Source organism: Xiphias gladius, chromosome 15 (genome assembly GCF_016859285.1).
Source record: "Xiphias gladius isolate SHS-SW01 ecotype Sanya breed wild chromosome 15, ASM1685928v1, whole genome shotgun sequence".
Classification (NCBI taxonomy): Eukaryota; Metazoa; Chordata; class Actinopteri; order Istiophoriformes; family Xiphiidae; genus Xiphias; species Xiphias gladius.
Genome location: NC_053414.1, coordinates 8,415,730 through 8,431,145, shown reverse-complemented (window position 1 = coordinate 8,431,145; position 15,416 = coordinate 8,415,730). Strand labels below are relative to the sequence as shown.

The following is a 15,416-nucleotide window of genomic DNA, read 5'->3' as shown; positions in this document are numbered from 1 at the left end:
AATATTTGGACTGACAGGTTAGAACTGGAAATTTAGTTGCAAACCCAAGTTTTGCTCAACTGTTGTTACTATTACAGTATGTTACTAATCAGATGCTGCATTTCAAATACGTTTCGGAATATATTTAGATGTACTCTTATTTATGCCAATGTAAAACGAGAAAAATAGCAGCAGGAAAGATGTAAGTTTTAAAGCTACTGCGAGGATACGGTCTTTGATTTGGTACAAAAAATTGTCATCTATGTATAAAAGCTATTTGTGATAAGTACTTATAAACTTATCACACTTTTCATACTATATATATATATATATATATATATATATATATACACAGACATGTTCTGCATGTGTGTGACATGTTGTAACACTGAAGTCCCAGGTTGACTTGCTGTGATCAGAAGCTAACACACACTGAACACAGAACACTGGATTTGTCTCAAAAGTCTCCGTTACCTTCTCTTTTCCTCATCTCCGCCTCTAATGCTATTGGAGAAAAATACTTGAATCCCCGCCTTTTTGCAAGTCTCAACCAATGGGAAACGTGAGGAAATTAGTCAGAAGGAAAGGAGAGGTAGAAAAAGTAATAACATTTAGCCCTGGGCTGCGGTTTGGATAAAAGCGTTGTCAAGCTGCAAATGTGCAGCTGGTTTGAACTTTCATATTAAAACTCTTATTGAAAAACGCGTTGAAATGTTCTTTAAACGTCAAAGATATCCTCCCTATTTCAAAACACATTTGATTAAAATACAATAATAAGTTATAAATGTATCCAAATAAACATACTTTGATACCACTTTGCAATCCTTTCAGGGTGTTTGCGATTTTATTTTGAAGGCGTATCACGTAGTTTCCGGTAGCGCTCCGACTCTTTCTAGCCAGTTTAACGCAGCTCATTAACAGCTGCCTGGTTGCTAGACGACTCAATCTCGCAGCCCTCATGTGAAAACAGTAACATCTGCCCGGAGAGGAGACAGCGTTTTAACGGATTTTCGGGAAGCTATGGTCAACTGCGTCTGTCGCCGCACCACCGGCCCGTTACGTGGAGAATCCGCAGGGTTGTGGAGGGACATTTCGCGTTGTAGCATAGCTAACGTCTCTTTTGTTGCCCCGTGTTTTTACTACTACTAGCAAGCGGGGAAACCTGAAGTGAGCCGCTTGAGTTTGAGGGGGGAGAAAAAAAAATGAGAGTGCCACACACGGAGGAAGTCAATTTTTCCAACTTAACGTAACGTTTGTTCTACCGCGATGTTTAGCGCAACTGCTAAAATGTCTCTGGAGGCGAGTGATGTTCAAACAGATGAAGACTGCGAGGAGCTGGTGAGTCCTTAGCTTTAGTGAGGTTAAAAACACAGCGGACTTTGTCCCCGAGTCTTTAAACATGTTCATTTGTAAGTGTGTCCTTCTTATTTGAAGCCTGTAGTTGTAACATTTATCTTCTTGGCTATGTGTTGTGAGCATTTCAATCAAATTCTTCTGGTTTGTTTGCGGGGGGTGGGGTGGGGTGGGGGGGGCTGCTGCTTTCTGGGGTTGATTTTTAGTTTGACGGACTCAAATGACACACAGACTAAACATTTGAAAATAATCCTGAAATTGGAATCTTTTTTTAATAAAAATGTTTTTATCTCTCTCACTTCTTCTCATTGGCGCACGCACGCACACACGCACGCACACACGCACACACACACACACACACACACACACACACACACACACACACACACACACACACACACCCTTGCCTCTCGCCTCTGTCCAACCTAGGTTGAGGATGGCTTCTCTTTCTCTGCTGATATTCTGGAAAAGGTAAACAAATCCGCTCCTGTTGTTAATGATGTCTCTGTATGTTTATTCGTGGGTTGATGTTTTGCTTCAGATGTGTATTGTTGTTCATAGGACTTCAGTTTAAGAAACATTCCTTCTGCTTCAACACCTTGTTTTTGTCCTTTATCAGAGGACCAGGAGGAAACGATCTTCTGGGAAGCCTCCTCCTTCTCCAAGTAAGACCCGCTCAGCTGCTCTGTGGCAAATCTTTGCAGATACTGTGACAAGCTCGCTTTCCAAATCCCCGTGATTGTTTATACGCCGTTGGTATACATGTAGGGTCTCCATACCTCTCCAGCCTGAACGTGAACCCCAGAAGAGCAGCAGTGGCTGCCTGGAGACTACCGAGGGCGTCCCTGGGGGACACCAGAGGGGAAACGACTGGGGAGATGGGCTCAGCTCGTCTCACATCCCTCAGCAACGGTCATGGTAGGCGCCATATAAACACAACCTCAGGAGGGATGGCTGATTTAGTGGCTGCTGAGCCTGAGATGGAAAGAGAGATGGATAGAAGTGAGACTCTCAGAGTGTTTGTTCAGTTAATAACTGGTTTGCTGACTTTGTAGGTGTCCTGCTCAGGACTGATGTCTTTCAGAAAGTGATGATAAGCAACTCTGCAAGTGTTACAAAAATATTCCAATTGGCTTGGTCTTTCTGGGATTTCACTATGACACTGACTGATCTCTTTACAAGGCTCTTACAGCTGACATGTTAACAAATCCCTGTTACTGAGTAACATTAGCATTCATTTGGAATTGTGTTTTAGTCCAGCTACGGAATGCAAGTCCAATATCCAGTCTTCTTTTAGCCCTCGTTTGGTCCCTATCCATTACTAAAGTTAATATCTGTGTCTTTAGCTTTCTAGATGATCCTCTATGTTCACTAGCTAGTCGCTAGCTTTGTCAGGTATTTGGTGCAGGACAGGTAGGTTAAAGTGTGTAAATCAGCGTTTATAGTGTTTTTTTTTTTGTTTTTTTGAAAATGTCTACCTTCTGCAGGAAACGTCGTTAAGAGCAGAATTTGCAGGCTGCTCAACCAAAACAAGGAGCTGAAACAGACTAAAAAGCTCCATAGAGTTGCACTATGCATACTAGTCATTCGATCCATTGTTATAAAACTGCATTAGCAGAGCTTCAGCACAGGCTATAAAGTGTTCCCAAAAGGTGTTAAGTGAGAGTCAGATGCAGTATTGATGGGTGTTGGATAATATCTCTATTCAATTCAGTACAACTTTCTTTATCCCAACAAAGGGCACCTGTATGCAGTAACTCACCATCCAGGTCAACAAATACACAATTGATAAGCGTAGAAATAAAAAAACAAAAAAATCAAAGCTTAAAAACTATATGTGGAATTGATTGATAGTAATAAATAAATATAAATATCTTTTTCAAAAAAGGTGTTTAAAAAACATACAGTAATGAAATTGTACAGAAGCATAAAAAATCTCGGTGTTCTGACCCTCTCTCCGTCTTCCTCTTTTTCCAGATCTGTCCCAGATGCTGAGGTCAGAGTGCGACGTCACGCCGGAGCTTCTCAAACACACCTTGAGCATGAGGAAGCACAAACATCTCCACCCTGCTTCCAATGGTGAGAGGATGTGTAGGTGTGACAGTGGCGAAGGTAAAGGTCAGGGTTTTTTTTTTTTTGCCAACCAGAGCAGTTTGCTCAGGATGGGAGTCAGAAGCCGAAAGCGACATGATCTCATCGCCATCAGTTGTCTCATACCTGCAAGGTGAGAATGTATTTGAAGTGCATTTGTGTGACTGTGTACCGTCTCCCCATTTGCCCCAATGTGTTGCAGGCTTCTCCTTCGGCACAGGGGACTACAGGGAGAAGGAGGACATGTATGATGAGATCATTCGCCTCAAGAAGGTATAGAGTTATGAAATCTGTGATGTGTATGAAGAAAAAAGCCCATTGATAGAACAAACTATCATGCATCAGGGTGGTGTTGACAGCAGCAGCGGGGTGGGAGAGTTCGCTTCTGCAGGAGGGTTGGGCAATCGAGCGGCAGTGTAACGTGACGTGTGCATCTCTGGTCTGCTGAAATGGCCTTGAACAGTGCACTGAATGCCTACCAGTTCCAGTGTGCTGCTCTGTAGCTGACTCAAACCACTATTACTCTACAAAAGGGAAAAGGGGTTTAAGACAATTTTCCTTACACGGATTGACAATTTTTGGCATTTTTTAGTTTATTCAGATTTGTCAAATCAGTATTTGCATATGGACTCTTTCCTTTTATGCCTTTCTTAATTTGTGATTAATCAGTAGGTCTGTTCTTTGCAGAGTCTGCAGGCGCAGAAGTCTGACAACCAGCAAATGAGAGTGAAACTACGCCGCCTGGAGGAAGATAATGCTAAAAGAGAGAAACAGATAGAAGAACTGTTGGATCCCACTAAAGTACGATCATTAAATGGCTTCTGATATTTGTCATAGAAACTTTAAAACCTTAAAAACTGTATGATCTTTGTCTATAGGGATCTGAGTATACTCGCAGTTTGGTGGATAAGAAGAAAGAAGGGAGTGTGGTTAGTGTGTCCAGTCTGTTTCTGAAAATACCAGAGATTATTTTTAGGCTGCAGCTCAAACAGGCTTAATAAACTGATTCTGTCTTTCAAGGTTCTCAACGGGCTGAAGCAGAGAATCCTGAAGTTGGAGCAGCAGTGTAGAGAGAAAGAAAATGTCCTGAGGTGACATGTCAGCCCATCTATACATCATTCCACGTTTTCCAATTGTGAATCAGCACAATGTTTCGTTTATTCCCTATTATTCCAGTAAACTGCAAAGTGAGCTGAGGACCACTAACTTGGAGGAGCTGAAGATCACAGTAGAAACTTACTTTGAAGAGGTAACTTCAATGTCTCTAAATACAGAAATTCTGGGTTTTGTTATTTTTTTCCACCTGAAAGTTAAAGGGAAAAAAAAACTCTTTTATAGAGTTTACAAAGCGGAACACCCGAAACAACCACCAATGAATGACAGAAGCTGACACTATAAGTAGTGTCTGGTTGAAAGAATTGTTCCTTGACCACTCTGTGTTTCTGGTTCTGTGAAAGTATCATCATGTTTGCTTTGGTCTCAAAAGTGAGTTCAGCCGTGGAAATGGAAATCTCACCTAATGCGTGTGTTTGTGTGCCCCGTCTCTCAGATCCAGAGACTGAAGATGCTTCTTGAAGCTTCGGAGAAAAGGTACTCATGACTGAAAACACCAGGATCAGGCTTAAGTATCGTGTATATTTTTGTGAGTAGACTTTTGGTTTCACAGGAAGTTTTAACAACTTATCCCTTGTGGCCTGATACAGGAACCCTGAATAAACCTTTGTTTGTGTCAGTCTGACATGGGTCAGACAATGTTGTGGTATAAGAGTGATCATGGGCTTCTATCTTATAATAAACAGGATTACTATATGGTTACTGTGCAAATATTTTAGGATTTTTGGAACCCTATAGCTGAATTTGGTTGTGACTTGTTCTTTAATATGATGGTAGGTTTTTGAGTGAGGGTTGGTACCTACATTAAATCATTATAAGGTCAACAAATAAGGAAAAGTCTTGTAAAATTACAACTCACTATCTTGCAAAATCTACAGGATAAATAATGCATACTTCACTTTCACTGAACTGAAATTTGACAACTTTATCAGTTATGTATACGTTTGGTAAACATAGGTTGACGGTGTGTTCGTTACTCAGGCACAGAAGATCGAGGCAGTCACTTTCCTCCCCCTTCATCAGCATGTAGGAAGATAGAGAGGAACTGACAGTCCGTTTCATAGAGTGGTGAAAAAAACCTGCAGGACAGAGACGTTAATCCTGGATGTAAAGGATAGCCAGGGTCACAGATCAGTCAAAGGATAGAGTTGGAGGATTTGTGATAAATGTTTAAAAATCCTATCATCCGTACATTTTTTAATTCTGTCTTTCTCATGAAATCGCCCCCTCCCTCTGTCTCGTTCTGTCTGCAGTAGTCGAGCAGAGAGTAAATGCTCCCAGAGGCAGCAGAAAGCTTTAAGCTCCACGGTTCATCGTCTGTCCGAGAACCTGAAGCAGCTTCAACAGGAGAACGTAACACTCCGAGAAGAACTCAACACTGACAGTCCTGCAGAAGGAATCAAAGGTCTTTTTCCCACACACAAAATCACACTGACATGCCAGTCCCAGTGCTTCCTCAAGCAACCGGATTGGAGACATTTACTTCATTTATTCCTTTAATCAGTTTCTAGTTGTACTCTTGCCGTACCCCCTCTAAACGTGACACCCTCTACCCGATTCACTTCAGCTTTGTAGGTTTACTTCCTTCCCTGTTCTGCTGTGCGTGAGATTGTGAGGTGCAGTGATCTCAGAGCGTGTAAAGTCAGGATAACATTGTGGAAACTTACTGTTTTACGTGCCTACAGTTTTGTGATGTGCCAATAATCTCGAAAGCTGGGTTCAATTTACGACAATTTGAAAACTCTATTCCATACACAGGAAGGTATAAGATTTTGAGTGACTGTACATACAGTATCTTAGTTAGAGAAATATACTCAAATGTATTTTACAGATTGATTGCATTAGTGGATAGTTTTAAGCTCTTTGTCTCATCAGAAAACTCAACTTTATTGGAAACTGGGCTACTTCTTTCTTACTTCTTTCTTATATAATATAATATAATATAATATAATATAATATAATATAATATAATATAATATAATATAATATAATATAATATAATATAATATAATATAATATAATATAATATAATATAATATAATATTATCTATATTGGCCACCCTAAAAAATATGGTAGTAGTAATACTTTTTGTATTCGTGCTTGTGCGTTTGTTTTTGTTTTGTTTTTTGGTGAATGAATGAGTAGTGTGAATGGTATATTAGGAGCAGTGCAAATACAGTAAAGTACAAACAAAAATAAAAAACAGCTATCATAAATTAGGTCAAATAAATCTAAGTTTCCTTAGATTTATTTTTGCATTAAATTAATTAACAGTGATCAACAGAAACAAAATTAGGAAAACATCAGGTAATTTAGTGTTTTCAACGTCCTATAAAAGTCTGTTTAGTTATTTGAGTTCTATGTAAGTGGGTTGTTAAGATAGAATTGGAAGGGATTCATTTCTGAGGTGAAACGATCTGTCGATTAATCGCTTTCATTGTCCTCTATAACAGTAAACTGAATATTTTTATGTTTTTGGTGCACTGGTCGGACAAAACAAGCGATTTGAAGTCGTCAACATGGGCGTTGGGGAATTGTGATGGGAATTTTTTCACTATTTTGTGACATTTTACGGACCAAATGATAAATCGACTACTGGAGGAAATAATATGTAGATTAATACATCATGAAAAATTATGTTTTGCTGCTGTCCTAACCAGTCCTCAACCCTGAATTAAAGTACGTAACATCACTGTGGTGTTATATTCTGTACTGTAATGCAGATGAAAAAATGTATGTCTTATGTGTGATTATGTTCCCTAGGTTACAGAGAGTGGAGTAAACAGCGACTGCTGCGAAGGTTGTTGGAAGTGGAGAAGGTGAGAGGAAACTGTAAATAGTTGTTCATGTAAACAAATGCCGTCATCTGCGTTGGACTGAGGTTTTAGAGATTACAGCTTCATCACAGACAGACTCCTCTCTCCTTTTATCAGAGGCCGGAGGACAGCCGAAGACACGCCCACCCAGCAGAGCGCAGCTGCCGATTGGATCGGGAGATCCAGGCCACGCCCACTGAGATTCTGGGGTTTGCCATGGCAACAGAGGCAGTGGTCTCTGTGGGAACGATCACTGAAGAAGGGGAGGAGGTTTCAGATCTGAGAGAACGCCTCAGCCAATTGGAGAAGGAAAGGGTGGAGCTTCAAGAGATGCTGTCAAGTAAAGAGTGAGTGAGCAGCAACATAATGTACAATATATACATCTTCTCATTCCCATTGTAAATCTTAATCATTCAAAGTCATAGAATATACCAGTTGAACAAAGTGTTTAACAGGGTTTACCAGACTATGAGGAGCTGAACCATCTTATCGCATCAGTAACAGTGGCTATGAGCAAAAAGTTACTGTACTTTGTTTGCGAGACTAAATCTGTTTTGTGTTTTTCAGGGATGAACTGAGACAATTTAGGACAGAAAGAGAAGAACTGGAAAAAGAAACAGAAAGTTGGAAGGCTGAACAAACAAATGAACGGGACAAAGAGAGAGAGCAGCATAAGTATGTTTTACTCACTGAAATGCAACATTTTTGTATCGCTACTATTTGTGAGCTTGAAATTCACAAGGTTCAGAAAGGCTTTTACATGGTCTTCTGATCAGAGTCATCCATATATTCATGGTCTTTGAATGTTATGTTGCTGTTTCCATCAAAAACTTTCTCAAGCCATGGATGGACTATGGATTTACATTTGAAACATTAGTTTTAATGGGGATTACGTGTGCCAATTGTAGAGCTCATAGCTGATGCGTTTGTCATACGGAGGCTTTGTAGTTCCATCAAAAATGTCCCAGCAAACACAAAGTTGGCATTATCATAAATTTCCACCTGGGAATTGTTTTCATGCAAATAATGGTTAAATATATAACATCCAGGCAAGAAACAGAGATGACTGAAACGGATTTGACAGTTGTGGATGGTCTAATTAATATTCTAAATAAATTAAATAATAAAGAAGAGTTGTTTGCTCTACATACTGTACATGCTCCAAAGTATGGTCAGCTGGAAAAAGTCACTTTTACAGTTTGTTTAACCTAAACAAACTAGCTAACTGACAAGTCCACAGGCTGTCTACCATGCAACTGCTAGCCAGTGCTAATGCTAGCTTATGCTAAACTCGTTAGCTGGTGTGCAAGTCAGATATGGTTAAAACAGTGAGGGTTAGTATGTGATGATAACCAGCACATAGCATGTGCTTGCTACCATGCTGCCATTGCCTAAAATCAAATCTCATCTCTTGCATGGGTGATTCAAATAGGTTCCCTTGTCAAAAACTAAATTGTATAGTTAGCTCACAACTAAAGTCATGGTTTAGAGAGCCTTAGTTCACTAATTGCTGACTGTTAGAGGACATCCACTGTGGCTGCTAGTTGCATTTTGTCGTCTGTTTATGGACTGTTTACGTGTGTGTGTGATTCTCAGACAGGAGTTGGAGCAGTTGTTGGCGAGGATCCGAACTCTGGAGGACGACGAAATCAACAAACCTGCCCAAGCTGAGCTCTCCGCCACAACGGCATTGGACCATGAGGAGGATCTGGGCAGATCAGGTCTGAAGGAGGGAGAGGAGAGGGACACTGGAGGTAGAGAGAAGGAGGGGGAAAGAGATGAAGATTTGGGTAGAGATGTAGAGAAGAAGAGGAGTGTAAGAACGCAACATAAAGAAAGGGAGAAAGCCGCAAGGATCATCCAGACAAACTGGAGGGAGCACAGAAATAGGGTATGTAACACAAAATAGTTATGTAAAAGAAGTTATTGACGTGTGCGAGAAATATTACATAAAACGATGTCCAGACACTGTGTCCCAGATTCCTCTTTCTACTGTATCTCCATTTCTTCGCATTCTATCTTAAGGACACTGTGATGATGCAGTCAGCATTTAGAGGCCATCTCCTCAGAGAGTCGCAGCTCAAGGACCTGCTGAAAGACACGCAGAACAAGGTTTCACCCACACAAAACACTTCCACACAGTCACTGTACAGCAGTACAGCGGCAAAAATCCTGTCACACACCAGAATCCTCATATTTAGGTGTGGTATTCCATCCGTATCCCTCTTAGTAATAATATCACAGGTACTTTTTAGACTATTGGCCACTGTCATAAAGAAAAATAAAGTATCCACAAAATGATGCTTGTGCTGTTTTGTGTTTTGTAATGCTGGACCTTAGTTAGCAGTTTTGTGAAGTGGTATCAAGAGGGAAGAATTGGAATTAAAATATCTCCACCCCCCAGATCAGAAGTGTAGACTAACCTAGAAATGCAAAAAGGAAGTCCCACTAGAGATCATTATTTACAGACTTGTGGTGAAATAAATCGGAGTTGCTTAGTTAAACAACCAATAGATGGCTCTAAAAAGCATTTTCTGTGAGCCTACTGTAATCTCCCGCTGTCTCTTCACCCATGTCTATCTCTATCTCACCCGTTGAACTTCCCTTCTCTCCTGTACTCCTCTCCCCTTTGCTCTGTCTCTTCCTCATCCCGTCTATTCAGGCTGTCGGAGCAACAAACCGCAGCGATGAGGCATCCTCTGTAGGTGGAGACTTGGATGTGGGTTCATTGACGATGATACAGTCTGCATTCAGGGGACACCTGGCTCGGTGTAGTCTTGTCATAGAGAGGTGACTCATACAAGAGAGAGAGGAAAAAAAAAAAGTCGTTCAAATATACAGAACATAATTCAGTGTTGTGTGTGTGTGTCTGTGTGTTTGTGCATTAGCTCAGGGTTCTCTGTGCCTTCTCCAGTGGGAAACAGTTTGCCCACGCCGGTACCAAGAAGAGCTCGCTCGACACCCAGCAGAACAGGTAGGGCTCACGCACACTTTTTGTGATCTAATATTCATTGTCTATAAGAACAAACGCACAGAATAAAGCCAAAGCAAATAAACATAGTTCGTATGGGTGAACTTTCTGCTCCTCTATCTTACCCTATCCCATTACCATGTAGCTCAAACACATTATTACAATTGTGTTTTGTAATGCTGGACCTTAGTTAGCAGTTTTGTGAAGTGGTATCAAGAGGGAAGAATTGGAATTAAAATATCTCCACCCCCCAGATCAGAAGTGTAGACTAACCTAGAAATGCAAAAAGGAAGTCCCACTAGAGATCATTATTTACAGACTTGTGGTGAAATAAATCGGAGTTGCTTAGTTAAACAACCAATAGATGGCTCTAAAAAGCATTTTCTGTGAGCCTACTGTAATCTCCCGCTGTCTCTTCACCCATGTCTATCTCTATCTCACCCGTTGAACTTCCCTTCTCTCCTGTTCTCCTCTCCCCTTTGCTCTGTCTCTTCCTCATCCCGTCTATTCAGGCTGTCGGAGCAACAAACCGCAGCGATGAGGCATCCTCTGTAGGTGGAGACTTGGATGTGGGTTCATTGACGATGATACAGTCTGCATTCAGGGGACACCTGGCTCGGTGTAGTCTTGTCATAGAGAGGTGACTCATACAAGAGAGAGAGGAAAAAAAAAAAGTCGTTCAGATATACAGAACATAATTCAGTGTTGTGTGTGTGTCTGTGTGTTTGTGCATTAGCTCAGGGTTCTCTGTGCCTTCTCCAGTGGGAAACAGTTTGCCCACGCCGGTACCAAGAAGAGCTCGCCGACACCCAGCAGAACAGGTAGGGCTCACGCACACTTTTGTGATCTAATATTCATTGTCTATAAGAACAAACGCACAGAATAAAGCCAAAGCAAATAAACATAGTTCGTATGGGTGAACTTTCTGCTCCTCTATCTTACCCTATCCCATTACCATGTAGCTCAAACACATTATTACAATTGTGTTTTTGTACGCTGACCTTAGTTACAGAAGCTTGTGAAGTGGTATCAAGAGGGAAGGATTGGAATTAAATATCTCCCACCCTCCCAGATCAGAAGTGTGTAGGACTTCAACTCTAGAAATGTGCAAGGAAAGTTCTAAAGTCCCACTAGAGACTCATTATTTAGGATTGTAGGAAATAAATCGGAGTTGCTTGAAGTTAAACAAACCTTAACAGATGGCTCCTAAAAAGCATTTTCTGTGAGCTACTGTAAATCTCCTGCTGTCTCTTCACCTGGTATGTTCTATCTCTTGATCTGACCTGCTGAACTTCCCTTCTTCTCCTGTATTCCTCTCCCTTTGCTCATGCCCTCTTCCTCATCCCGCTTATTCAGGCTGTCGGAGCAACAAACCGCAGCGTATGGAGTGGCAATCTCTGTAGGTGGAGATCTGATACGGGTTCATATTGACGGCGATACAGTTCAGAATTCAGGGGACACCCAGCCTGGCTCGTGTAGTCTTGTCATAGAGAGGTGACTCATACAAGAGAGAAAGAGGAAAAAAAAGTCGCTCAGATATACAGAACATAATTCAGTGTTGTGTGTGTGTGTCTGTGTGTTTGTGCATTAGCTCAGGGTCTCTGTGCCTTCTCCAGTGGGAAACAGTTTGCCCACGCTGGTACTCAAGAAGAGCTCGCCGACACCCAGCAGAACAGGTAGGGCTCTGCTTTACGACACCTTTTGTGATCTAATATTCATTGTCTATAAGAACAAACGCACAGAATAAAGCCAAAGCAAATAAACATAGTTCGTATGGGTGAACTTTCTGCTCCTCTATCTTACCCTATCCCATTACCATGTAGCTCAAACACATTATTACAATTGTGTTTTTGTGCGTATGCCATACACCTACTATTTTCGGTGAATGCATTTAATGCCTCTGTGCCATATATGTGTGTGAATTTCCCCTTTATAGTCACGATTAACAGTGTTTTCTTTTATAATATGGGATTTCTTTACATTGGAGATGCAGAAGGGCATGTGACTTTGACAGGAAACCCGCCATCGATACAACCACTCGAGTGTCAGTCATGGTTTCAGGCTTTCCGGTCGTTGAGTATGCAACACCAAGGCATCGCCCTGCTCTCAACCTCAGCTCACCATGTATTTCCCTGACACGTTAATGAGTAGATACGGATCTCGCTGGCACACTGATCTAATTCCAGGGTGCACTGGCCAGAACTTTGACAGCTTCCTCCCAAAGACTGATGAAGGCACTCAGCAGCCCTGTCGACCAGTAATGTCGTTACCTCGCATGACCCCTAGAAATCTAAAATTGCCCGTGCTCCAGAACCCAGTCCTAAGCTTCAGTCTGACCACTGCCACCCCCCCCCCCCCAAAATCTCCCTGACTTTCTAATAGGTTGACAGCCGATGGGTGCATAGAGTAGAACAGCGATGTCACCAGTTTTCCCTGCATGTTTACAGACCGCCCCTCCATTTGATGTGCTGTGGGCTTCACTGAGAGATTTTGGACTTCACCACCTTCGCTTTTGTTCCTGTAAAAGTTCTAATATGTATATCTTTATGTGTTGGTTTGTTGTGAAGGTGCTGCATCCCTCCATAACGACGAAAAAAAGCAGGGTGATGAAGAAGACCCAGAGCCTGTCTCTGGCACTCAAGCCTCCAGGATGACACCCACAAAAGGTTAGAGAGAGAGAGGGGACATATGTTTTATTGTGCTTTTTCGGTTAAAAGCACATCAAATCTCTGGGTCATCCCCTATTTAGTATTTGCTGATGTGTCTGTATGTATAGTTAAAGCGTATTTGATTTTCTGACACTGTAATAAAATGTTTGCTGGAGGGAAATATGGTGAAATGAGAGCCAAATCTTCATAAAATGGTAAAATATACGCATGTAAAAATGCAAAATTGCTTTTTAGGGCTCTGTAGACTGAATGTAGTTAATTCAAATGATGCCCAGGCAATTGGTCACAGGTATACCTGTATATCTCCTTTTAGAACAAACAGAGCTCCATTGCACAGCTGAGTCTGGAGCAGCCGCTGCAGTCGATTCTGATGATTCTGATGATATCATTGTCTCTCCATCACGTCCTCTGAGAAGCAGAGAAGTCTTCATCTTATAGATCTCCTGAGCTGTGTGAGTTAGTGTGAGAGTGTGTGTGTGTGTGAGAGAGAGAGAGAGAAAGAGAGTGTATGTAGGAAAAATTTCTGCCCGTGTTTCTACTCAGAGCCCAAATGTGAGGCTTAAATGGCCATGTTTTTATCCAAGTTCTTATTGAACCTGCAAAGGGTGGCCGGGATATTCCAATATTTGCCTATTTTGTCATCTGCAAGAGCTTCTCCCACAGTAATAACCAGAATATTTTGGGAAGTCAGGTGCAGGATCTTTTATGACAGGGCACATCAGCACTTTGCTTTGATCATGCTCTTATTTAGGATACTGTCACAATACGTCGAAGCCTCCAGAGTCTTGACTGAATAATCACCCAGTTTAGTGTTTAAACGCTTGGACCAGAAGGTCGGGGATTTATTGTCAAAGTGGAGGAAAAAGCACTCGTGGACAGGAAATGAACATTCCTATTCATTTTGATCTGTTATGCTCGTGGTTTGTCATTTTGAGCCAAATATTCTCAGTGGTTATTTTCTTTACCAACGTGTCTACTGCACGGATATTCAGATTACAATTACAGCAGTAAATGCATTAATTTCTGTTGACCTGACTGATCCAAGTGAGCAACATCACTGTAAATTCCTCTGTATTTCACAGGCATGAAATAATTAATGAATCATGTTTTGACATGCCATATGAGTAACACATAAATGTCCGTAGGCTAATCTGTCACGTATGCTTAATAAATAATGGCTGATTCTGAGGTAGGATTGAGGGATGATTCTCAACTGATGCACTATTGAGCCAAACTGTGAATAAATTATAAATCAGCTCGCTGCAATACTTAACACACAGTCAGTACAGTGGAAGATACACAGGGACTACGTCTAATGCCAATAATGTTTGTGCTCTCAAATAGACTAATGATAACCTGTTGGAAGCTCAGCTGAAAGAGTGCAGGAGTGCAGTTTCCACGTGATGTATGTAACTTAATTTCTGAGACATTCAATTAAATGCTTTTTTTTTTTTTTAAATAATAAAACCTCCTGTTGTCTAATGTGGTTCTTGCTGGAAAGCTAAGTATCTCTACTCAAGTACTGTACAGTTTTGAGGTACTTGTAGTTACTATTTAGATGGATATTTAGTCATTTACATAAAAATGACATAAAAATATACTCTGAGAAGCTTAAAATACAAAACATTGAAGATTAAATGAGCAGTTTTCAAGCTTTTTGGCCTGTTGACTCCTTGCAAAAAAAACAGAGTCAGTTCCCTCTGTTCCTGCTTTTCTGTGTTTAGTATCATTATGTCTTCGGGTGTTGGATTGTTGGTCGGGCAAAACAAGACATTTAAGGACATCACATTGAACAGGGGAAACCAGGATGGGCATTTTTTTCACAGTTTTCCAACATATAATAGACTAAATCCTTAATAGTAAAAATAATGATTAGATTAAATTATAATAAAAGCAACCATTAGCTGCAGCCCTACAAATGTGTGTAGCCGGATTTTGTTTTCTCTTCTCTCCTACCTTATTAATCACGTTTTTGTGTTCTTAGTTACCTTCCACCACTGCTGTATTGTCTGGAGTGGCCCTGAGGTGCAAAGTACAACTACACTGGACAAAAACGACAACAACAACAAAAAAAAATGTTGCTTTTTTTTTTTTCAATTTTAGACAGAATGCAGGTCAATCCAGAGTTTAATCAAAACTAGTCAGCAATACCAATTTTTTGGTTTTGTAGTTGTATTCTCTAAAATGTCGTGCTTTTGATCCTGCTGTTGTTTTCGTTAATGTAGTGTTTATGATTTTGTCCTTTTTTTTTTTTTGGTCTGTAATGTTTGTATTCCGTGAAATGCTGTCGTGTTTTCTATTTCGTTGTCGTTCTTTTCTGTTCCGTTGTTGCGTTTTGTCCAGTGTTGTTGTTGTTGTTGTTGTCGTTTTAACACCTCGGGGCCACCGTAAATGTCATTTAAAAACACGGGTGCATCTTTCGC

General features: G+C 40.9%; 1 protein-coding gene across 4 annotated transcripts; it reads left to right on the top strand.

Moving 5' to 3' along the window:
* Nucleotides 1-900: 900 nt before the first annotated feature.
* iqce (IQ motif containing E) lies at nt 901-14,443 on the top strand. Of its 4 annotated transcripts, none has more exons than XM_040144778.1 (22): nt 901-1,146; nt 1,254-1,317; nt 1,762-1,803; nt 1,952-1,997; nt 2,101-2,250; nt 3,310-3,444; nt 3,626-3,696; nt 4,111-4,224; nt 4,302-4,352; nt 4,444-4,514; nt 4,600-4,672; nt 4,973-5,013; nt 5,790-5,941; nt 7,301-7,356; nt 7,471-7,700; nt 7,921-8,028; nt 8,950-9,244; nt 9,379-9,465; nt 10,016-10,143; nt 10,242-10,327; nt 12,892-12,990; nt 13,307-14,443. In XM_040144778.1, exons 2-22 carry the CDS (start codon nt 1,267-1,269, stop codon nt 13,429-13,431), a joined length of 2,211 nt encoding a protein of 736 aa, XP_040000712.1. In that variant the 5' UTR covers nt 901-1,146; nt 1,254-1,266; the 3' UTR covers nt 13,432-14,443. The 4 variants fall into 4 exon arrangements, with proteins under 4 accessions (XP_040000712.1, XP_040000711.1, XP_040000713.1 ...); XM_040144777.1 differs by having other exon boundaries at nt 901-1,317; nt 13,307-13,445; nt 14,338-14,443; XM_040144779.1 differs by having other exon boundaries at nt 901-1,317; nt 3,310-3,411.
* The last annotated feature ends 973 nt before the right edge of the window (nt 14,444-15,416 follow it).